The 26,514-nt window shown below is 33.2% G+C and overlaps 1 protein-coding gene across 4 annotated transcripts in view; it reads left to right on the top strand.

Moving 5' to 3' along the window:
- Positions 1–26,514, top strand: part of LOC115878607 — a 118,898-nt gene that overhangs the window by 78,197 nt on the left and 14,187 nt on the right. For all 4 annotated transcript variants that reach the window (XM_030895157.1, XM_030895155.1, XM_030895156.1 and 1 more), the window contains 11 exons: positions 4,506–4,658; positions 4,721–4,775; positions 5,587–5,660; positions 5,726–6,054; positions 8,682–9,035; positions 9,733–12,929; positions 12,992–13,099; positions 16,363–16,445; positions 16,507–16,670; positions 19,339–19,849; positions 22,680–23,333. In XM_030895157.1, coding sequence (XP_030751017.1) covers positions 4,506–4,658; positions 4,721–4,775; positions 5,587–5,660; positions 5,726–6,054; positions 8,682–9,035; positions 9,733–12,929; positions 12,992–13,099; positions 16,363–16,445; positions 16,507–16,670; positions 19,339–19,849; positions 22,680–23,333 — 5,682 coding nt within the window. The remainder of the gene's footprint in view (positions 1–4,505; positions 4,659–4,720; positions 4,776–5,586; positions 5,661–5,725; positions 6,055–8,681; positions 9,036–9,732; positions 12,930–12,991; positions 13,100–16,362; positions 16,446–16,506; positions 16,671–19,338; positions 19,850–22,679; positions 23,334–26,514) is intronic.

Genomic DNA, 26,514 nt, shown 5'->3' with positions numbered 1-26,514 from the left:
AAATTCTACATAAACTGTATTATTATTTTGTCAAAATTGTGATACTTAACCTCACAAATGAATGAAATGTATGTAATATCTAATTTTAAAACGGATTGCATTCACCGCCTCATAGAACTTCATTTAAAAATGTTTGTACCTACCAGTAACACGACAACAAATGCCTCAAAAATTGTCCCCCTTGATGTGTAAGTTGACGTGTTTCGCCAAATTTTCATACTACGAGGCATGTTTTTTAAGTAAGTACCGTTTTGGAATTAAAAAAAAACGTGCAAAGATATCGCAATAATTTTATTTTTACATGAAAGCCTGTACCTTAATCTACTTTTCTACATAATTTCCGTGAATATTGAGGCACTTGTCATAACGTGGCACCAGTTTTTCAATACCCTCCTCATAAAATTCTGCCGCCTGACTGGTAAACCACTGTATCGCAACTGTTTTGACTTCGTTATCGTCTTGAAGACGCTGACCGCCCAGGTGTTTCTTCAAGTGCAGGAATAAATGGTAGTCACTGGGCGCCAGATCGGGGCTGTATGACGGATGATCTAGAGTTTCCCATTTAAAAGATTTGATGAGATCTTTGGTCCGATTAGCCACATGTGGACGGGCATTGTCATGCAGCAAAACAATACCCTTACTCAACTTGCCACGTCTTTGGTTTGGGATTGCACGGCGCAGATTGTTCAATGTCTCACAATAAGATGCTGCCTTGACTGTCTCATTACGAGGCAGAAACTCCACTAGCAATACTCCTTTTCTGTCCCAAAAAACTGCACATGATTCTCCGGGCAGAAATTGTTTGCTTAAACTTCACTGTTTTGGGTGATGATGAATGTCGCCATTCCATGGACTGTTGTTTCGATTCTGGTGTTTCGTAGGCCACCCATGTTTCGTCACCAGTAACAATTTTGTCTAAAAAATCTTCACCTTCATTGTGGTACTGCTCAAGGAAAGTCAATGCACTGCCTAAACGTTGGGTTTTGTGCAAATCCATCAACATTTTCGGAACCCAACGTGAACACAATTTCCGGTAATTCAAGTTCTCGGTCACAATGCGATACAAAACACTACGAGAACATTGAGGAAAGTAGTCGCACAATGATGAAATTGTAAAGCGTCTGTTTTCTTTCACCTCTTTGTCCACTTTCTGCACCGAATCTTCATTAACGACCGAAGGACGCCCACTCCGTTCTTCATCATGCACATTTGTGCGGCCATCTTTAAATGCTCTCACCCTTTTCCTTACCATTCCATCACTCATAATGGTTTGTCCGTAAACTTCACAGATCTCACGATGAATATCGATCGGTTTTACGCCTTTAGCACTAAGAAATCGTATGACAGCCCGTACTTCACAATCGGCGGGGCTCACGATTGTCGGAGGCATCTTAAACACTCAATAAACAACGTATACGATGAAGAATCAGACTACTGGCGTCTGTGCATAGACAAGAGATGTAGGTAACCAGCGCGCATGCGCGGAACGCCGACCGTAGCGCTGCGGCGGCGGAATCGCAAAACGGTACTTACTTAAAAAACATGCCTCCTATCATCGGTAGAGGCAATATTAAATACTGCTCGTTTTCAAATTGTCACCCTGTATATTAAATAATGATTCATCTAGTAATTATATTTAGTTCTTAAACACAAATTTAGCAGAATTAAATAGGTAAACAAACTTTACTTTTTTGGTCATTAGTAAAGTTAGATTGGGTTTAGTACTTTAGAATTAACTTATAATAACTATCAGTGCTATTAGTAAGAATATATAAACAAGGGTAATACATATGTATAGTGAAATAATTTATAAAAAGTAAATTTATATCAGAGAGGGTTAGTTAGTACAGATATATTTTAACAATCGTATCTCTAGAGACGTATAAAAGATAAACCAAAATATATTGATTTGTTTTGACCTAACATATACAAATAAAATGTAAACAACTCGTTCGTTTATTTGCAGTTCGATTTGGCCACAAAGTTAATATAATCCTTTTTTCAAGATTTGTCATTGGCGTAGTTTAAGGTTTGGTTTGCTTAAAACATTACATTGGCATGATACCATAAAATATAATATCTACATTAAAAAATAAACACTAGAGTATCTAATATGTATATAAATACAGTTAATTTTAGATCATATATTATTTATATGATCCAGACACAATATTCCGGTGCTACTGCACGCTGCTCCAAAATAGCAACTTGGTTATGTTTTCATTTTTGTTATGCAAATTTTACATCTTATGTTCTTTATACTTTCAATCTTAAACTTTTGTTTACTCTCTCTCAAAATAAGATTTTTGTCTTATTTTCTTAATAGAATATAGTCTGAAAGCGTTCATGCACAAAAAAACAAAGAAAAATATGTGAGATGAAACTTAAAAACGCAAACAAACCAAATACTCCAATGCCTTAACATGTAAATAAACAACTATGTTGTCAAAGGAATGTTTGTTGATGAATTTTGAAAACCAGAAACTGACATATATGATTTTTCAATTCTAGGTTATGTTATGAATTATTCGTAAACATAGAGATTTTATATGAATGGAAAGGAAAAAAATATGTGTTTTTAAATTACAGAAGATTTGGCTAAAGACTCTTTATAATTTAATGAAATACTTTATGCATTATGATCTTCGTTAATAAACTTTTCTTTAATAAATGACTGGCAATCCAGCATTTTTCTGTTTACATCGGGTTTGTATATCTTGGGCTGTCTTGGGTACCTTTGTTTTGTACCAGAGAATTTTGTACATTAGGCCAGGTTGACACCGTCAAAGTGAACTTGGACTAAGTCAACAGGATGCTGCCATTATAAATACACCTACAAACAGCGTTTAAAGTTCGGTTGACACGTGTTTTGACCATAGATTTAGTAAGAACAGATATCACATTGTGCATTTTAACCCGATCAAACAATCGGAGGTTGACTACGTACTGTAAAACCCACTGAGATAGAGAAGGCGACATTGCCACATCTCAAATTTGCGCCTATCTACTTAGTTTGATTTGCAGAAAAACTTTGAAACCTTCACCGGATATCAATAAATTTCAATTTCTTAATTAAATTAATAGTTTATTTTTTAAAGAAGCATGCGTAATAATATGTTATTAACCAGAGGATATATGCGTTACTATTAAAGGACGTGTTTACTGTTTAATGTGCTGAAACGTCTGGAACTATTGGCAACGTCGCTGCTAGTCTTCCAGAATGAAAATAAGCCGTCCGTCCCACCACCCTCGCGACGGCCCTTGGTCCGTTATAGCGTACTACGTTTAGCTTACGGTGTGTTTGAAGTCGGAATCAAGTCCGAAGTGAACTTTTCAGTGTTTTTTCAGTAGTTTTGTTTTTGTTTAACGTACTTTTGAATCTGCGAATTTTTCAATATGGTACGACAGTGTCAAGTGTGTGGAAAATAAGCTCAAATTACCCGAATTTGTCTTTTCACAGGTAGGTACAAATTTCCGCCGTAATCTGTACATAGGCGTCCTACAAGGGAGCCCCTTACAATTAAAATAATTTCTAATTATATTTGTTGAATTTTGATCTATTTGATATCTAAAACAAGAACGTAGTAACCGGTAATTGAATTATAATTCGTCTCAATTACTACCTAACTGTTGTAGATCATAACAAATTTGAATATATACGTTGCATTTGAAACTTTATTATAAGCCAGAAAGTGACATTTTTTTTCTTAAAATTGCGTCACATTTTGGTCATTATATACGATATTCTAAAGGAATTTTGCTCAACAAATAAACAAAGGTGTTTACCCGACCTTTTTTACATTTTACTGCTTTATTATATCTGCCCCTTCGGCCTTGTTTAGACAATTTTTACCATCGTACAAATACCTCTTCCTAGAGTTACTGAAAGTTCAAATTGAAAATCGACGTTGGAGCGATTTTCGAAAACTACCTACTAACGTTTCAACATATGTATATATGGGATATTAATTATATTATTATATTAGACCTTATAACAAAACTCATCTGACGAAAAAGTGTTAATGTAGTATATTAATATGGAGTAAAAATTTTACTAATTACTTTACTTTTACTTTACTAATTAAATTCCTTCCAAAAAACGATACGCCACTTGCCATTAGAACAATCCAAATGCGCCTAGTTCCGGGGTCGGAAATTTTAGACTTCTCTGTCTCTTCTGTCCTTGTTTGATACATTGGAATGTTTGATACACTTCCAACGAGTATTTACGAATGAAATGTTCGGTCTATCTCTATAATGTCTTTGGTTTTGACACAGGTATACAAAGTGTAAAACAAATTTTAAATCAATTGATACGATCTTAACAGCGTCCAAGTGAGACGCGCGCTGCGTCTAAATTTGATCCAAGTACACTTTGACCGTGTTAACTAGGCTTAAGGTTTGCCTGTTTATACTATTTGCTTGAAATCTATCCTTTAATGTTGTCAAAAGAACACTCACTTTCTAATATCAGTTCTAATTATTTTTCCTTCTGTTTTTTTAAGGAATTCCGGAATAGTCCAGTGGTGGCCTCTGTCGCATCCAACTTGGACAATGGTCAAGTGAACCCGATAGCCAACGGCGAGTTTACCATATTTACGCCACTATCTCCGCCCTTATACAACAACAATGTCTTCCTTGCCAACGAACAAGTTATAGTGAGTAGTCATAACTTTGTTTGCGGTTTTATTTTATTAAAACACACTTTTCAACATTTTAGACACGGACCTCGGATGATTACGTCTATGGGGATATCGACGTTAGTTTTTGGTTTGGTAAGTACTATGCCATTTTCTGTTTCTTGTATATGATTCAGTAAAAGCCAGAAATCAGTGAATGTTAACAATTACTTGTAAAAGCTCACATTCACTGATTTGCCAACACTACTCCAGTAAAAATCTAACAACTAATTTTCAAACAAACTTTCACTAGCGAATGTTAGCAGAATCTAGCTACATTTTTCAGCAGTTGCCCGCAACTTACTATCCAGAAATTATGATCAGAAGCGATCGATACAGCGGCTGAAAATTTGACGTTATACTTTTTATATTCAATTTTAAAATCAAGATATTCAAAAAACACTATATTTGTATTAAAATTATAAATAAAATAGAGAGCCATAAAAAAGTTTGAAACCAAAGCAATCAAAACTCATTCATGTAACTTCGTGTCGATTGATAGTCAGTTGCCAGGTAGCGGCTAGACGCCTGATGCTTTTTGAGGTTAAGTATAAAGGCAAATTTCTTAATTTTGGTGTCTCTGTTTCGTTATCGTCTTTTTTGTATTTTTAAAATGAGCGGACCAGCTTAGATATGGAGGTCTCCAATGCCCTTAAAAGTTTTATTCTCCCTATCGTGTAATAGAATTCCTTTTACTAACAAGTTTTAGTCAGTGGTACTCTTATTAGCTACTTCAAAGTGTCAATAATTACTAGTATATGTCGACAAATTTCCTTAAAATATCATATTCACTGGTCCAATGCGTAATTGTTAGCATTACCTAGTGATTTTTAACATTTATTGGCTTTCTGACTTTCACTGTAACATATGCAATATTTTCTTATGAATTTTTTTTGTTTGGTTTCAGATCCTTCTAAAAAGGACTTTCCCAGAGTGAAATTAAAGTACATAAAGGAACTAGGAAAAGGATGGTTTGGGAAAGTAAGCCTTCAACTATACATTCTAAAAACAGTCCTTGACATTGTTAATTTCTGTTTTTTTCTTAGGTGGTAGAAGGTGCAGCCCAGGACCTAGACAACGGAAAGTCCTGGACACCAGTTGTAGTAAGAATTCTGGATGCGGCATCGAACGCAAGGCAGCGGGTTCTTTTCCTGAACGATGCTTCTATCTACTTGGCTCCAGAGCACCCAAACCTTCTAGCTTTAAAAGGCAGATGCGTGGGAGCTGCTCCGTTACTTTTGCTCCAAGAATTTTGCTCTGGTGGAGATCTGAAAGCAAGATTAAGATCAGTAGGTGCAGAGAATAAAGTTCTGCAGTGGTGTTGCGAAGTTACGTCAGCCTTGAGGCATTTACATGATCACGGATTGGTTCATCAGTAAGTAAATCATTTTTATCCACAATCATACGAAAATGGGAGTTTTATACACTCATTGTGAAGTGCTTAAAGTGATATTTCATCCACTAGTGGGATAAAATATATTTTATTCCATATTTTATCCCATTAGTGGAATACTGAAATTAAAAATACTAAAGTTTTACGCAACGATGGGTAGTTGTTTCTTGAGGTTACGCAAACATTGCAACAGGAATATCACCATCTTTTTGCATTTTCCGTACTTTTTAAAAAAACATCTGCAAATTATGGCACGAGCTCCGAATGTTACTTTCGTTAAGTTTTTCTTTGTATCAAAACTACATAACATAGTTATCATAATAACAACGTTATCTCTGATTCAATTTTTAATATTAATGCTTTTTGTTAATGTAATTTTGAAAATATTTTTTTTATGATTTTAACTAAATATACATGGGTGGCCCTAACTGTATTCCGGAAACTTCGGCAGCATATTCTGCAGATAAAAATGAGTAAAAAAGTCCGTATAAATCTTTGTCCTAAAATGCTTAGTTTCGGAGATACAGGGTGTAGAAATTTATATGTATCGTCAATATTTGGATGGAAATTGGTGTCTGGGAGTTTTTGGATTCGAATGAAAAATTGGATTTTGATCTCAATATGACTGTTAGTTCTAGAGGGCGCCACCGACATATTTTTTAACTGGTTTGAAGAGTAATAACTTTTTGTCTGCACCTGTATAAAGCTACTGAGTTAAAGAATATACATTTACGACGTTTTTTACGCAAAAAAGGTCTCTTGGTAAAAATCGCTACGAGTAATGGTTCTCGAGATATTTGGAATCTAAATTATCAATACCTGTCATCATTGACATAAATTAAACATGTTAACAAAATAGTTATTAGACTGATAGTACGAGAGCTAGCAACGTCTGAAAAACAACTATTTTAAGACGTCTGGCTCTTATATTAATAGTAAAGTATTAGATATTTGTTTTTTTTAATTACCAGAATTATTTAATACTTTACTATCAGAATATAAACGAAAATAAAATAAAAAGTTTTTGACCTGACCCAGATTCGAACTCTGAATCATCGGTTCGTGGTCGGAAACTCTACGCACTGCGCTATGGAGACATGTTCGATTTATATTCAATACTAGAATTTATAGAACTAAATAATAAAAAATATAGGATCTTCTTCCGACGCGCAGTAGTGAACGCAACGGGTATCGGCAGCCAGACGGGCCGCATGCTGTTCCAGAGAGCATAGTAAAGGGTATATCAAAGAGCCAGATGTCTTAAAATACTTTCTCGAAAACGTTGCTAGCTCTTAGACTATGAAATCATAAATTTGAAATGTTTTTGTGCCGAAACTTCAACAGACACTGTTTTATCATCATTTTTTCGAAGAAAAATTTATGATTAATTTAAAAAATTAAAAAGGTTTTAAATTAATCATTTCAGCTCGCATTTCAGTCAAATAACTAATCTATTCTCGACATATTTATTTTTTGTCAATAATGACCTGTATTGACTATTACCATTCTAAATATCTTGAGACGGGTTGCTCGTAGCGATTTTTGCCAAGATACATTTTTTACGTAAAAAATCATGGAAATGTATATTTTTTCGCTCAGAATTTTTATACAGGTACGGACGAGAGAGAGAAAAGTTATTATTCTTCAAAACAGTTAAAACACATGTATGTGGTGCCCCCTACAAATAAGAGTCATATTGATATAAAAATTTCTCATGTAAAAAAGCTCCCAGACACTAATATTCATCGAAATATTGACGTTACTTCAGAAATTATTTGGAAAAAATCGAAATAAAAATTAAACTTCTACACCCTGTATCTCAGAACTAAGCATTTTAGGACATACATTTATACGAACTTTTTTACTAATTTTTATCTGCAGAATATTCTGCTGAAGTTTCTGGAATACAGTTTGGACCACCCTGTATATACAGGGTGAATCTGAAATTGACCCCAGAAACACGATTATGAAGTTTTGTTTCGTGAAATTTTAGAATTTTTGGAGACATTTTTTGTAAATTTTTTTACTTTTTAGTTAAAAAAACATAATTTGTTTATATATTTTGCAATATAGGTAGTAGATTAAATTTAAAAATCAAACATCCATTTTAGTAAAAAATATCTTTTTTTTGGAAATTTTCAAAATAAAATAAGTCGGTTATTTTGGGTTTATTTGAACAACGTCAAAGAGAAAATATGTTTCTTTTATCGATATCTACTAGCCCCGAAAATATTTGCACTTATCTAAGACTTACCCTGTATATACATCATGTGTTTGTTGATAAAATGTACTAAGAAAACGAAACGCTCGCGAACTAACCACGTTCTCGCCATATCTCGGATAAAGTGCTTAAAAAAACAAGTGTTTTAAGGCACATTTTATTTCGAACAAGTGCAGAAAAAAAATATTAGTTATAAAAACATTTATAATGACATTATCAACTTTTTAAAATTTTGAAAGTGTCCTATTGTTTACTTACTCGTTTTCTGTCATTTCTCTTGCTCCCGCAATTGTTATTTCTGGCCTAATTCTCACGTTAGATTATAATAATTTGTGATAACACTACATTAAAAAAATATATTTAAACAATGTTTATTTGGTACTTCCAGTGACTTGGCTTCTCGTAATTGTCTTCTTACCGATTCCTTAACTCTAAAAGTTGGAGATTACGGTTTGGGACCGACAAAATACCCAGAAGATTACTATAAAGGAGGCGAGCCTCTCGTACCGGTTCGTTGGAGGTCTCCAGAATCCTTAGAATGCACTCTTACCACCATCCAGCCAAAGAAGATGACCACGGAGGCCAACGTGTGGTCTTTGGGAGTCGTTATGTGGGAAATATGTGAAAACGGTGCTCAACCTTATGGAGAGTTCGATGATGACGAGGTGATATCGAAAGTGTTTGGCATAGAACGGTTAAGATTAGGCAAGCCTAGCAAATCCGAGATGTATACCGATTATATGTAAGAATTATATCAAATACTTAGTGTCTTGGGCTGAGCTTGCGTAAGAAGTTAGATTAGATTAGATTTTTTAAGGTGGTTACCCGCCTGTTCTACTGCGACCTTTTCAGAACTATTGTGGTCCTCTTCTGATCTATAGGTTACATTTTCCAGTCTTTATCATTGCCTAATACAAAGAACCGCACATTTGCTAGAATGTCGCACTAAGATAAAATGTGTTCTGTCGTTTATTTTCCAAATTGAGAAAAAAATCTGCATATCCGTCAATCAAATCACTTACAATGCCCTTTTTAGTATATTCACTATAGCTTTGACAGTTTTTCTGTCTTTAAATATCAGATTTGCCATGATTTTTTGCGAATATTATATTTATTATGAAGTTTTTTGTCTGTCTCTGACCTTCTGCATTTCTCTACCATTCTAGAGATTTTGTTTTGTAGCCATTCTTGTTCTTAGTTCTGGGAGTATGAATGGCATAGATAAGCCTTATTTGGCTCTGGTACCCAGGCTAAGGTAATGTTTCTATGCTCACCCAATGTATTTGGAGTACGTACATAATCTGACAGTAGTTTAGAATTGACCTCTTTCTATGGATTGGTTTCTTCTATGATGCTCTATAAACTTCTATTGCAAGATCAGCCAGGGGCACTGTATACTTTCTTAATTTTTTTGTTTATATTTTAATTCACCCTAACAGCTTCCGCTTGATACAAATGTGTTGGAGTAACGCGGACACCCGGCCCAAAGTCTCCCAAATCGACATGATGCTCTCTGATCTCCTGCAAGTGCACAGAAATACTCAGAACCAAATCCCGAACGCCACCAACGATTTCGAAAGGAGATGGGAATCTCTCAAACCCAATACCATCGTCAAAACTGACAATTACTCCGTCAGTATCAACATAGAACCTGGCGACGTCAACATTTCCAAACCCATGTCGCCTAGCCTGAACAACTTACACGGTTCCCTAGATAATTTAACGGAAGTGCAACCAATGGAATCGTGGTTGCAGAACGTAGCCTCGGAAACCAGAGACCCAAACTACGTTAAGGGTCTCTCGGAAGCGATCAAAACCCTCGATACTGCCTTAGAATTAGAAACGATTTCAACCAGTTCGGATCACAGCTTTAAACAAGACCATAATAATACTAACCTCAACGTAGATTTTAAGTTAGGTCCTTCAGTATTTTCCGTAATCGACAGACTGCCAGATTCTCCAAATCAAAACGATAGCTTAACTGATAGTATGATATTTAAACAGCCAGGTAGTAGTGAAAGTGAAACTGAAGAAGAGAATTGGAGGAAGAAAGTTGAACGTGGGGCTTATAGCGAAAAGGTTAAGTTAAAATCTAGATCAGTAGCTGATTTGATGGTTCTAACTCACGTGGATTACTCTGAATCGGAATCAGAAACTCCTTTACCTAGCCTAGACTACCGGGCAAACAAAAGTGGAAGAAAATCAAACTTGGAGACGGTCAGTTTAAATTTCAGCAGCGAAGGAAACTTACTAAATGTAGAGAATGATTTTCAAGAAGAGTTAAGGAAGTTACAAATCGAAAGAAGAGACAGTTTGCTTTTTGTGCCTGACACAGAAAGCCGGAATAATTCAAATTTGAGCCTTCTTCACGAACTGAACAGTCCAACTAAAATCAAACCGGCTAGTCAAGTTTTCAACGTCTTCAACGTTACTATAGACAAGTTTTCTACTTTGAGAGCTAGCGGGTCCAAGCTTTCTGAACTAATCGGAATTGTTGAAGACGCCAGGAGTTTCAGTAGGCAAGATAGTGAAAATAAAAGTGATTTGGGATATGCTACTTTGCACAACAGCGAGAGAAACAGTGATTTTGGTAGTGTAGATGGAGAACAATTGTTAGAAGACAGAATAGGTTACATAAAGAGTGAAATAGAAGAACGATTAAGGAACTGCGAACTTACGATTAGTAATCCAGAAAAATCAGTCATTGTGACTGATTCAGAAGATGAAACTATTAGTGCGAAAAACATGATTGTGGTCAAGCAGAATCTACCTGATATTTTAGCTAGTTTAGATCAAGAACATAATCAAAATATTGTAGATTTAATTGAGTCAAACTCACTTCAGTTGAACGGGAGCAACAAATACGTCGATTTAGAACAAGATGGGATTAAGGATCTATGTAAAAGATTCATTGAAGAGGAAAGTTACAGTATTTTAAGTCAAATTAATGCAGCAGATAACAATAGTTTATTAAATAAGGATGACTCAGTACAAAAAGAAATTGATGAAAATATCCAATCTACGTTGTCGATAGAAGATAATTTACTTCAATCTGTTCCAAAATTATCTGACATGATTCGGAATAATACAAATTTAGTGGGTATTTTTAGAAATATTGATAAGCAGTATAATCAAAGAGAAGTGGTTAATGATAGGGAAGTAGTTCATAATGAATCTCAGACTGTACCTGATTTTTGTAGTAAAAATGTCGAAAATGTAAAAAGTAGTAATAGCGTAGATTATAATAATATCGAAGATTTTCTGATAATGAAGATATCCAGCGGTCAAGATGTGTTGCGGAAAGCTTCTATTGCATCGAGTTCGTCAAACTCTTCAAAGGAGCAGGTGTTTTCGGAAAGCCTTGTGCCAGAATTGAAGGATAGTTTTGTAGAAGGGCCTAAAATTGAAGGACTTAATCCACCAATAAGAAAGTCTGGAAATACCTTGCAGTTAACTGATGAGCAAGTTGAATTCAACGATTGCGACAGTTTGAGTCAATATTCCGAAGATGGTAGTATTGATTCTTTCTCAGCTGAAATTCTAAGTGAAGCTACGGAAAAAGAAATTAACGAAGAAGATTATGTTGGTTCAGAAAACGAATCATCAAAGGATCATGATGATTTAGTTAGTGAAACTGATAATTTAGATGTTTTTGTTGATGATGTTGTTAAGGAAAATCAGAATGACACTCAGCAAAATCAATCTTGTGTGGACGAGGCATCAAGGATGCATAATTTTGATGAAGATTATTACAAAAATCATCCAGTATCAGTATTTTTAGATGAAGAGAGAAAACATGCTCAAATTGATAACAAAGCTGAAAATATTTATGATGAAATTCAAGATTGCCAGACTAGCGGTACAGTTAAAACTGAAGCTGAAATTGAAGAAATTTCAATTGATAGTTTGTTAAATGAGAATATTGATAACTCTAAAGATATTGAACAGCTATCTTCAAATAATATCACACAGCATATTCAAAAAGATGATGAAACAAGTCAAGAAAATGACGTTGAAAAACCTAAACCGCTTAGTTTTGAACTTAACAAAACCTTTGAAAACACGAACGTACCGAATGTTAAACCCAGGGTTGCCTTCGATTTGAGTAAAGATCAAGAAGAAACAATGCCAAATTCGCTAACTCATCCTTCCATGCGCACCAGTACACCATTTAGGAAGAAACAAGAGCACTCTCTTACATCTCAAAGTCCCTATTCCAGTATCAACCTCTTTGACGCTCCTCAAACTAATCAAGAAGAGATCATGCAGTTCTCTTCAAACTTCTTGCCTTTAGAACCTGAACAGGCGGATAATCAAAATAAATTAAATTATTCACTGGAAACCTGGGATAATTTCTTGGGAAAATCATTTGATTCTAACCGGGGAAGTAACGAGAACTTGTTTGACAGTTTTAGTTCCGAACCTCAGAGCATGTTGTTTATAGATGATGCTCAGAAAGGAAATGATGTAATAAATGATGAAGGAGATACAAAAAGTGATAATAATACCATTGTTAAGGATAAAACGTTCGTGAAAGATGCAACGTTTACCAAAGATGGAACATTCCTGGTTGAAGATAATAAAGACGGTACTTATGTGATGGACAAAACGGAAAATATTGAAGAAAATAAAAAAGGTATGTTTGTTTGTATTTGTGTTGGATCTGTACTAATTCTTTTGTTATATTGTTTATTGTAGATAAAGAAGAAAATAACTGGGAGAGTGGTGGTGGATGGTTTTTGCATCCACAATTTCAGAATGATAAGCTAACTGGAGATATTGAACCTCAAGCAAGTACAAGCAAAGGTAATCTATACTAATATATAAAATCCTTAAGTGACTGACATACTGATTAATCACGATCCCGCTCAAACCACTCAACGTAAGAAGCTCAATTTTGGCATACAGGTTGATTCTAGGGTGTAGAGGTTCGATAAGAAGGGATTTTTCGAAATTCCAGTTACAAGAGGGTGAAACCACCCCTCAAATATTACAATATTTTTTATTTAAAAAACGGTCAAGTTTCCGAAAAAACGCTTAAACACGTATATTTATTTTCTTTTTTTTACATATTTTCAGATTTTTTAAAAATGTATACAGGGTGTTTCGAAAAATCTGGTCATTGATTAATCACGAGCCTGCTTGACGTTTTGCTGATTTTTGGAAAACAGATTGACTTTAGGGTGTAGAGGTTCGATAAGAAGGGATTTTTCGAAATTCGAATTCTAAGGGGGTGAAACCACGGCACATAAATCACACGGCAGGCTAACTCTGCCCAGATCCCATTGTTTAAAATTTCTATAAAATTTGACCTTGAAAACACCATTATGGGTGCCGAGTCAGGGCCGGATTAAAACGTATCAAAAAATTTCCCAGAAAATAAATTATTGATAGACAGGGTCGTATTAAAAAAAATACTGTAATTGACTGAACTGAATTGTATTTACACAATACTTTTATCTAAACAAATGAATCGTTAACCGCGCGTTCTCCTCGAAAAGTAAAAATTAAAAAATCAATTAAACATTTAACTGTAGTGAATAGACAATTAAAATTAAAAAACATGCCAGGAGTTACAAACAAGAATTAAAGAAATACACAATAAAATATCTATTGAACAATCTAAAGAGGCTACGTACAAATTATGTCCATCAATGGACAAAGCAAATTTTGATAATATTCAAATTGCACAAATTAACAAATCAGCTAAAGGAAGACAAGTAACTGATGAATTTAAATATAAATGTTTGGCTATATACTTTTCCGGGCCAAAAATATACGGCGTCATACAGAGCCGTCAAATTTGACAGCTGTCAAAAAAATTTCAAAATTGTCCGATTTTGATAAAAATCGATATATGGGATGGCCATGGGCTAAAATGAAAGAAAAAAAATTGAACTGTCAAATTTGACAACTGTCAAAAAATATTCCAAGTTGTCCGATTTTGATAAAAATCTATATATAGGATGGCCATGGGTTAAAACGAAAGAAAAAAAATTGAGCTGTCAAATTTGACAGTTGTCAAAAAATCTCAAACTTGTCCGATTTTGATAAAAATCGATATATTGGATGCTCCCTACCTCATAGTCGATTTTCATTTTATTTGTCTCACATTTGAACTGTCAAATTTGACAGCTGTCGTTTTTTTAAGTTCTCCTTTTTTAATAAAAATCGATATACATATTATTAGGATGCCCATAGGAAGTTATTTAAGAAAAAGAATTGAGTTTAAGTGTGTGGCACTGAGAAACCAGCATAACTAAAAAGTATAAAATAAATTTAAGAAAAAAACTTTTTAAAAGCAAGCTTTTATTTAAATACATTAAAAAGAAAAAAATAAACTTTTTCTTTAAAATTTTTATTATGAACTTATAACGTCATTACACAATTTTATATTATATAAAAGCTTGTCGCGAGATTTCAGTGTACAGTTGCACTCATAAAAATCTGGTACGACAACTTTATCTTGTAATTCCAATACCTTGTAAACCTATCATTATTCCCATCCAGGATAAATTCATCCAATTTAGAAGAACATTTAAAAAACTTTGTGTCCGAATATTACACACGGGTACTGAAAATTGCCAAAATGACATCTTATTAAAAACGGCAGACCTTATAAAAAACAACGAGACCTCTGTTCTTTTCTCTCTGAATTGTCATGAGCTATCCATAAAAATTAAAAATAGATACGGATAATCAGAAAAACAGTAATTTAGAAATGAATCTTGTTTGTCATTTTGCAGGATACCTAATAATTAAAATTACTTTGAATGCCGTAGACAATGATTGAGTATTAAAACTATAAGAATTTCGGACTTTTATTGTACTACTAAACTACAAAAACCAAATAAATCACACAATAAACAAAAATAAAACTAAAAAAAAAACAAAATATATCACTCAAAAAAAGAATGAAATAAATTAAGCCGCACGCTACTCGGCGAGTAGCCTGCCGTGTGATTTATATGCCGTGGTGAAATTATCCCTCAAATATTAAAATATTTTTTATTTAAAAACCGGTGAGTTTTTCGGAAAAACTCTTAAACACGTACATTTTATTTTGTTGTTTTACATATTTTAAGATTTTTTATAAATTTACACAGGGTGTTTCATAAAATATGACCATTGAGTAATCACGATTCTGCTTAAACTGCTTGACGTTTAAAGCAGATTTTTGGCAAACGGATTGACTGTGGGATGTAGTGGTTCGATAAGGAGGGGTTTCTCGAATCTCAAATTCCAAGAGGGTGAAAACGCCCCTCAAATATTACAATATTTGTTATTTAACAAACGGTTAGTCTTTCGGGAAAACGCTTGGATAAGCATAATTTATTTGGTTTTTTTACATATTTTAAAATTTTTAAAAAATCATACAGGGTGTTTCAAAAAGTTGGGTAATTTCTTAACCATGATTCTGCTTAAACTGCTTGACGTAAAAAGCTTATTTTTGGCAAACGGATTTTTCGAAAGTCAAATATCAACGAGATGAAACTATCCCTCAAATATTACCAAGTTATATAATAATATCGCCATATTGTTTTTTCTCATGCTGACATAAATGTGAGAAAATTTTATCCAGTTTGTATGTTAATGGAAATTCTTGCTTTGCTTTATCATCACCATCACAAATTATTAATTCGACGCGAACGAAGTCGCTGGTACACGCTAGTTAAACTATAATTCAGTATTCACAAATATTTATCAGTCTATTGGCATCTATTTTCCTTTCAAAATTCAAGTTATTTCAGTAATAGAAATGTTTCAATAATTATTATTTAGTTAGTGTATGTAATTTATTATTTAGTGTCAGTATTTATTATTTAGTCAGTAATGGCCGGCAGACATTTATAAAAGATAGACTAACCAATATATTTTCTTCGTCTATTTATATTACTTGTCTGATGTGACAGCTATGAACTTAAATAATAATAGTAGCAAACAACGCATCTATTGTAACCACACCTTTACTTACACGTAAAAATTCTGAACCAACGTACCGTTGCCTAATATATTTTGGTTGTATTTTTATGTAGTTTGTTTAAAATATAAAACTTTATTTTTTTTAGGAAGCTACGTAGGTTTTGGAGTGGATGACGAGATAATGGCCGCTATCAGGAACGAATTACTAGAAAAACTACCTCATGCGCAGGTACTAATTTGAAACGATTTTATAATAATTGATGTTTTAAAAACATTTGGGTGATTTTTAGGGGGCATCACAAGAAGCGGCAAAAGAAGAAGAGCTGGATCAAACAGAAAGAAATGAAGTCTTTCTTCGGTATAATGTGTATAATAATCCACTATCCCCTATTCCGGAAGAGAGTTTTGAAGAGAACGAAGATGATCAACCCACACCAGAAGCTACACCCCCCAAGTAAGTATTGAATTTCTACCATTTTATTTGCTAACATTCCATAATTTTTGCCTGCTTTATTTAACTCATATCATTTTTACCATTGCACACACTAATTTTCATTTTCGTTGTTTCTTAGGCGTTCATTTAATCGCAAGCAAGTTCAGACATTAGAAGCTTGTATTAGTCAATAGTCTTAATGTTTATTTTAAATTATTTTAATGTACATTTTATTTTATGCTTGGCTTTTGTGAATAGATTTGTGAATGTGCATAAATATATTAATTTATAATTGAAACAAGCTTTTTCTTAATTTGCCTTACTCTGTTTTAACTCACGTTTGCATGTTTCATATTCATTCTTAGTGATGCACTTATGCAGGGTTTCTCAAAGTTAGAGATATACAAACAAAATAAATGTAGATCCGACATATACAAACAAAATGTAAACAAACCGTTTTTTACAGTTTTATTGGACCACAGACTTAATATATATATTTTTTTTAATTTACGATCGTAATACGTAATTGGCGTAGTTTCAAAATCTTCATAGCAAAAGAAAAAGAGTGTTAAATAAATAAATATTCCTATTTATGCCAAAAGCATTTAGTAATAACATAAATAGAAGTCAAATGACATGATATCATAAAATTTATGTATAATATCTATTATACAGGGTGGTGACAATTTCGATGCCCAACATTTGCATTTAAGAAACTACAAGAGATACGAATTTGGTTAAATGAGACAAAAGTTGCGTTATTAGAAGTTTGGCAAACGCCTGGCAACAAAATCCCTGCATCTTTATAGTTTCCGTTTATGCCAAGAAAATGAAAATATTGCGTTTATTTTTGCAACGTTAATTGGTAGTTTTATATTTTCCCCTCTGCCAATTAAATGCCGTTTTTAGAAATTTTCTAAGCCTTCTAGATTTCGCACAACAGTCAAGTTTTTGTTTTCTTATATCTTTAAAATCTAAATTTCTTACTGTTAAATTTCTAGAAATTCCTGAGAATTTTACGATCAGGCTGTGCTCTTACATAATACACTGTTCTATAACTTTCTGATGCCTTATGAGAATTTCAACTGTTTTTCAGATAAACACCATACATATTTTGATTTTCTTTATTGTGTAGATTTTGGATTCTAGTAATACATTCTACACATTCATCTACTATACAATTTTTGTGAGGTATTTTCAATATTGCTATTGTAATCAACGAAAAATTTGTATTTTTTATGGTATAGAATCCTAGATCATATTATATACTTACGTGGATAAGTAAATCACTATGGAAACTGTCCCTAACATATCAACGACTTCCATTTATCTTCTTTTTTTATTGCACACGCGGTGCTTCTACTCTATCTATCCTTGTCGAGGACCTATCGCCCACGCGCCAAATTTGAACATTAATTTTAAAAATTTAATTTGTAAAATGCATATATTTGAACAATAATTGAATGTTACTGTCACAAAAATTAAATTAGTCACTCCGTACGAATATCAATATTCTTAGGAAATCTAACCAGAAAGTATGCATGTGGTTTAATATACATAAAAGAACAACTGAATACTTTACTTGCCTGTGAAAAGATAATTCGGGGACATTTATATTATAATTTCAACACACCAAACACTTTCTTGCCATTTTTACGAATATTTACCCATAAATTAAAACCCAACGAATAAAAAATAGAAATATAATTGCATAAACTTAAAATTAACCTCTCACTCAGCACACTTGCATCCTTGGCTATATAAAAGCGGTCGATAAAAGAGTAATTAATACAATGTTTAAAATAAAAAACGCAAAAAACAAGCGTCGTTACACAATGGAAATAACATTATGACATATGATTATGACAAGATTATGACAATAGGATGACAATGAAAAGGTGGTTTTCATAACAATGTATAATTTGTACTTTCTAAACCGGATAAAATTGTAATTATATTGGTAATACGTGCCACTTTTAATGCGCATGCGTAAAGTCAGGTCCTCGAGAAAGACAAACCTATTGAACGTTTCATAAGTGCAATAAAGAAGGTTTGAAAATGGCATGTCGTGATGTTGGAGACATATTTTTTAATGCTAAACTTATGGCGTTGATTTATCCACGTAAGTATATATGATCTAGGTATAGAATATTTTGCTGTATCTCGTAAAATAAAGTGGCGGAGTTAAACAACTGAGCTCGTTTAAAAGAGCTTTTCTTTCTTAATAATCTGCAGTATAAACTTTGTCTCCATAGATTTTTCCGTGGTAGCTAGAGGGCGCTGTTTGGCATTATAACAGACATTTCGCGTTGGCATAAAAAATAAATAACAGCCCATGTTCCTTTTTGCATAGTTAAATAGAGCAAAATTTTTTCAATAAGTCAGCGCAAACCGCAACAAAGAAAGTGACAAACTAGAATTTTTCTGTTTACATCTGGTTTGTATATCTTGGGTGCCTTCATTTTATACAGTAAGGTTTGTCTATATCGCTTTTTTGAGGGTATCTGGGTATCCTCACCTTGAGAAACCTTGCACTATTAATATATTAAAAATTGATCACTCGGTTTTGGTTGATAAACGATAACACCTACAATATTAATAATTACACATTACAAAGTAAGTAAGGCAATATATAAATCTGTGGTAAAACTTTCTCGCAAATGTTAGAATATATATGTATGTATTTTAGGTTGGAAGAGACTGACAGCGATTGGTCAGACCAGGGCGACCCCGACGGGCCCCAAATGCTGTCATCTCAGACCAATGAAAGTCCGCTAAGAGTTCCTAATCACAGACACACGCCTAGCCAAGATTCTTGCTGTTCTAACGATACACTTTTTAACCTGGAGGATTTTGTCTGTGCCAACGAAAAAGACACAACTCCAGACAAAGATTCTGAGAATTTACTTAAATTAGAGAACATAACGTTTAAAGTAGATGAAGAAAGCTCTGGTACGAAAGATAATCAGACATTATGTGCTGATGTAGTTGACGAAACAGGGGAAGTCAAAAGTTTAGAAGATAATACCGTTTCTAAAGATGTTAGTGAACCTACTTTAATAGTTGAGTCTTTAGACGGTAATACTGTAGTTCAGACGGAGATTTCTAGTCCAAATCAGGTGTCTACCAGTGAATTTTTAGATAGTGAGAGAAATCATACGTCTAGTATTGATGGTTTGCTTCCCTTTGGCACAAAGCAGGTAAAATGACATACAGTAACCACCAAAAGTCTGCAACAAATCGTTTATTTTTATTATTATGAAGCTATCGAAAAGGCAAATTTGATTGACCCTGTACAATCAAATTTGCCTTTTCGATACACCCTGTACCTACACTAACAAAAAATCATGAAAAAAAATATGTACCGGGTGTCCCGCTAAGAATAGCTCTCGGTTGTATCTCGGAAAGTATTAGCCGTAGGGCCTGCGGAAAAAAATATTTATAATAAAAGAGGCTATGAGAAATTGCTGGAAATTATTTTCAAGTTTGTAGAACAACCGCTAGCGGGCGCAACTGCAACAAAAAATAAAAAAATGGAGTTTTTGCACAATTTTGCCTACATAAGGTGTACTATAAGTAATAGCTTCATAATCTTCAGTAAATTTTGAATATTTTTTGTTAGAACCATTTTCCTCTATCTACCAAAATAAAGTGGTGGGGGGAGGTTAGATCTGTTTTTATTTAAAATATTTTAACTCCGGACTGGATGATCGGAATCCAACAAGCAAAGGCTCGCTTAAAAGAGAGTTTCTTACTCTATATAGTACCATATAAACAATAATAATACGCTTTTGAACGTAGACGCTAGGGGGCGTTGCCTTACAATTTAACAAACATTGCGCGTTTTTCCAAAAAAATTAAATGCGATAGTATATGGAATTTTAGCTGATAGTAAAGAGTAATAAAAGCTTAACAAGTCAGCGAAAACCGCATCTTGATATCTTTTTTCAACCCAAAGTTATTAGCAAAATTATAATAAATACGAAAATATAAACCCTTAATTACTTTATTTCTCGAACACGGTATTACTAGCCTTCTTGATTATGAACATTCTGACCAAAAATAAAATAGAAATGATTAGATTATTCTAAAATCGACAATATACCAGAATACCATATTACTAGATCTATTAATATCTAATAATTAAGATATCAATGACAGTTAATAAGAAACGACGCCTCAGTGAAGTCATGGTGCTTTGGAAAAAGTTGCTTTTGACGTAACAGTATAAACGTCAAAGTGTTATTAGATCAACATTTTGATACTTTTAGCAGCGTTTTTTCTCTGTTGAAGAAAGGCATTTTTAGAGAAAAACAATCAAAAGATAAAAAACGCTGCTGAGACTATCAAGATGTTGATATAATAATATTTTGATATTTAAACTATCCGCTTAAAAGCAACTTTTTTCCAAAGCCTACCATGAATTCACTGAGGTGTCGTTTTCTTGTTCACCGTCATTGGTGTCTTAATTATTAGATATTAATACACCTAGTATTATGGTTTTCTGGTTCATTGTCGGTATTTTGAATAAAATAATCATTTTTATATTATTTTTTATTAGAATGGTCATAATCAAGAGGGTTAGAAAAATAAGGTAATTAAAGGCTTATATTTTCGTATTTATTATAATTTTGCTAATAACTTTGGTTTGAAAAAAGATATCAAGATGCGGTTTTCGCTAACTTGTTAAGCTTTTATTACTCTTTACTATCAGCTAAAATTCCATATACTATCGCATTTGTTTTTTTTTAAAACGCGGAATGTTTGTTAAATTGTAAGACAACGCCCCCTAGCGTATACGTTCAAAAGCTTATTATTATTGTTTATATGGTACAATATAGAGTAAGAGACGCTCTTTTAAACGAGCCCCCGCTTGTTGGATTCCGATCATCCAGTCCGGAGTTATTAATATTTAAATAACAACAGATCTAACCTCCCCCCAACACTTTATTTTAGCAGATAGGGGAAAATGGTTCTAACAACAAAGATCCAAAATTTACTGAAGATTATGAAGCTATTATTTATAGCACATCGTATCTAGGCAAAATTTCTTAAAAATTCCATTTTGTTTTTTTCCATAGCAGTTACGCCCTCTAGCGGCCGTCCTACAAACTCGAAAATAATTTCCAGTAATTTCTCATAGTCTCATTAGTTAGTTATAAATATTTTTTTCGCAAGCTCTACGACTAATACTTTCCGAGATACAGCCGAGAGCTATTCTTAGTGGGACACCCGGTACAAATTTTTTTTCATGATTTTCTGTTATTGTAGGTACAGGGTGTCCCATTTTTATGTGTTTTACAGAGTATCTTGTTTTTGAGTAGAGGTACATAGATGCAATTTTCACATTACTGTGCTACTTTTTTATGATACTAAAGATGCTACACGCATATTTGCCCCTATTAATTCCTGTAATACTTGGTGAATTTGAAATTGTTACATTTTTTGCATTTCTCTTGTATCTCGGTGTATCTCGACTCTATAACTTATCGAAAAGGTGAAAACTGAGTCCAGTAGACTTTTTGACGTAGAATTCATTGGCTTAACCACTTCTTCGTTCGGAGTTGTAATTTTTCAAATATGACCCAAACTTTGTTTTTTATAATATTGGCCTAGTACAAACCCATGTTTTTTTAAATGATATAGCCTGCACACAAACGCAGCACCCAGCGAAAAACTAGCTAAGCCACTGGTTTCTATGTAAAATAAAGGACACCTCTTTGATAAGTTATAAGATAATCAAGTTATGCAGGGGACGAGAAATGCAACATTTTCTAATTTGCCTTGTATTTCAGGAACTAATAAGTCTGGGACAAATCTGTGTGTAGCATCTTTAGTTTCATAAAAAAGTAGTGCATTGTAAAATGGTCAATCATATTATTACTAAAAAAAAGGTTTTATATATTCGCATATTAATTTTTATTGATATTTTTTTGGCAATAACTCAACAATAAGAAATCTAATTGTTGCAAACTTTCGCTCGTAGCGTAGTTGGTAAAATTACTTATCTATACTCTTTTATTTTTAAAGGTTGCCCCACTTCCTTCTCCAGAAGACAATCCCTGGAAATCATTACCTGCTTCTTTACTAACTTTTGAAAAAATTACTAACTTGCCAGAAAAAGCTGAGAGTTTATCAGAAAGTTTAGAAGATACTTCACCAGAAATTTTAAACACTCCTAAAGGAAATATGACAGAAGAGGGAAATACAACTTCTGATAAAACCGATGTTACTTCAGATAGAGATAAAATTGATGATGCCACATACGAGAATATCGACAATTTTGTTGAATCCAATAATACTGAAGTAGATCTCTATATGAACGTCCCTGCTTCAAGTTCAATCACTGACGCTGTGTATGAAAATATTGAGAATCCAGCTGATATAATCAACGAAGCTGACTACGTGAATCTTATTAACTTGGAGAATGAAGAGAACAGAAAAAACAACGAAATTTCATACGAATCCAAGGATTTTGAGGATAGTTTTGACCAAAAAGACCGGCTAGTTATTGAGAATGGCGATCACGATATATTTGGAGTTTTGACGGATATAAGGTTCAATGGACCACTAGATAATCAGCTGATGTCGACGTCTTTTAGCGAGAGTAATGAAGTTGACGAACAGGATTGGGACAGCGGTTCGGATACGAGATCAAGTTCGAGTGGAGAATTTATATGGAAGGTAAGGATATGGGTTTTTGGCTTTAAAAATATTAATAATTACTGTGTATATTAATTTGGTGTTTTTTTGTTTAAAATGCTCCTATGTTTTTTTAAAATAATTGTTTAGCAACAAAAAATATGTTTTGTTTATACAAGATTACAAAATACTAACTTAAATGATATCTTTGTGGGCGGTTCATTTTTCCAGTTTTTTGGGAACGTCACCTCTAACTTCAACACTTAAAAATTAAAATATTTGTTTACTTTAAAGCGCAACTAGGTTTAGAGTTCAGGGATACAATTATTTCTTATACTCTTTGAAATGTTAAATATTTTGTACGCAGAAAGAAAAAAATCGTGGGTGTTTGCGACATTTCGCGACTTTATCGTCGCTTCTTCAGGCACTATAGGAGAAGCAGTTTTTTAAAAAATATCAAAATAAAATTAACTGGCCACTTACCCAAAACATATATTAATCCATATTATGCCTACAAACATTCATGGCGATTTGAATCGCCAACACTAAGCTACATAGGGAAGAAAGAACAAAAACTTAACGGGTATTTTTTGCCCGATGTACAGGGTGGGTCAAATTCGACGCTTTTAAATGGAAACACCCTTTTCTGTAGGAGATAGACAAAAACTAATATCTGCGTCTGGAGCTCAATTTTTGTCAAAAACATGATGGTGAAAACCGCACATCGATATCTGTTACCGTTTCGGAGTTACGGGGTGTTTTTCAAAATATGCATTTTAACATTTGTATTTTTTTGTTATGAAAATTTTGTATTTTTATGAAAACATTTCAAAGCACCTTTTACGTAGAATTTAATGGTTTAAGTATATTTTTTAAATTAATAATTTAAGAATTATCAACAGAAAATTTGATTTTTTAGGGGGACACCCTGTATATTTTAATTTATTAAAAGAATTTAAAATTACCTTTCCAAAAATATAACACACTTGATATTTTGCTCGATTCCTCTTCGAGATATAGAGTATATAAACATTCGCCCGCTTTAAATAAGTAGGCTTTGAACGACACCGGCTGTAATGCAAAAAAATTCTAGCTGTGAGCATCAATTAAAATGAAAATAATATTTGCTATGAGAGATGCAGAATTTTATAACAATTTAAAATATATTTAACCAACATCAACATTTAAACTATATCTAGTAACAATAAAAATAAATACCAAGACATGAGATTTTGCTACAGGTGTTCGACATATCAACCGTCTTCTGTTATGGACAGACGGGGCAGTTTTTGAAAATTCTCGCGGAATTCATTAACTCAGTGGGGGTGACAGATACCCTCTTATAACTGCTAAGTATTTTTAATTCTTGTCTAGATTATACGGAAGAACAAGGAACCTTTATTCTTCCGCAAATATATCCATAGGATTAGATCCATGGTCACTGTCAGGCGGCCTCGACGGCCAACGGCTGGGATCTTGGTTAGCTATCCAATTATTCTTGAAATTGGCTGCAAAAATTTGCTGATAACTTCAGCGTTCAGAGGCGGTGCGTCGCTTTGCTGGAAAAATATGTTTTCGAGTTCCATTAAGGGCATATCATCAATATGGGGTCCTAAAGCCTACTAGTTAAAAGTGGTGAACTTTTAAAAATTCTGTATTTCGAAGGGGATTATAACAAAATATCAAGTGTGCTATATTTTTGGAAAGGTAATTTTAAATTATTTTCAGTTAATTAAAAATATAGAGGGTGTCCCAAATAAAAAATCATTTTTTTTGTTGATAACTCTTAAATTATCAATTTAAAAAAATATATACTTAAACCATTAAATTCTACGTAAAAAGGTGCTTTGGAAATGTTTTCATAGAAATACAAAATTTTCCATAGCAAAAAAGTTATAGCGATTTGTTAAAAATGCACATTTTTGAAAAACACCCCGTAACTCCGAAACGGTAACAGATATTGATGTGCGGCTTTCACCATCATGTTTTTGATGACTGTTTGATGTTGAGCGATGTACACCGATGCTCGGTTTGTGTCGTACTGACACCAATTGAATTAATTTCGGTACCAAAAAAGGATTGATTTTTTGTTTCCTGTATCATTAATTTCTTTCCCATATCTCATATCATATATGCCATAAACAAACAAATGGAATCATAAAAGTGGGCCTGATAGTAATTAAAATTAAATAATTTTTTGAAATTGTTTGTTAACAAATAAAATATAACAGAATAAACAGAGTATTAGAAATTAAAGAAAGATATAAAAGAAAAAAAAATGCGTTTGGTTGAAATCGAATTAAAAACTAAAAAAATAATACATTGAGTACACAAGTAGGTATATATGTATAAACAAAAATAATTAACAGGTGTAGAGAAAACAACCACAAAACTTCAATTTGGCAATATAAATACTGGCAATATTGCCATAACAATAACTCTGCACAAGGAAAAAACACACAATCGCGACGGAAAATGTAAGAGATCTTTAAAGAAAGACACAAAATGTTCACACCCGAAAGCACCTCCAACATACCAAAAAGCCCTGCATGGTTAAACCTTTCTTCTTTCATTAATTTTTCTGTACTTATTTAAAATGTTGCTATATATTACATTGAGACCCTGGGTATCAGACCTCATGTTGACCGTTTTGTTCAAATTAATATGAATCATTTCGCCTTTATTGCGTTTGTACCAGTTTGGTTCTCTCTCGAGAACCATAACATCATCAAAATTAAATTCATGTCCGGTGTCAAAATGGTGTGAGGCCAAAGTAGTTTTATCTTTTTTAGATTTGTTCCGAGTATTGCAATCATTTCTATGTTGATTAATCCTATTACCTAAATTACCTATTGCTCAGTCTGACCTATGTAACAACTGTCGCAAGAACAAGGAATGCTGTAAATTAAGTTGGATTGTTTTAGCAACGGAGTTGGATCTTTGATCTTAGTATACAAAAACGATGTCGTTTTTGAATAATAAAATGCTAGTTTAGTGTTAGTGTTCATAAAGCATCGATTGATTTTATGCGAAAGGTTATCAATAAAAGGAAATCTGACATATTTAGTTCCAGGTTCTACTAACGAGGCACCCAGTTTTTTAGATTTGTTCCTGTTAATACATCGGTTTATAAAGCTTGAAGGATAATTGTTTTGATGTAAAATGATCTTGATAGTCTCAATATTTTTACTAAAAAAAAGATGGGTGGCTAAGTTTTTCAGAT

The sequence above is a fragment of the Sitophilus oryzae genome, unplaced genomic scaffold, assembly GCF_002938485.1.
Source record: "Sitophilus oryzae breed Bouriz unplaced genomic scaffold, Soryzae_2.0 scaffold_151_pilon_pilon, whole genome shotgun sequence".
Lineage (NCBI taxonomy): Eukaryota > Metazoa > Arthropoda > Insecta > Coleoptera > Curculionidae > Sitophilus > Sitophilus oryzae.
This window is presented reverse-complemented; position numbering and strand designations above follow the sequence as displayed.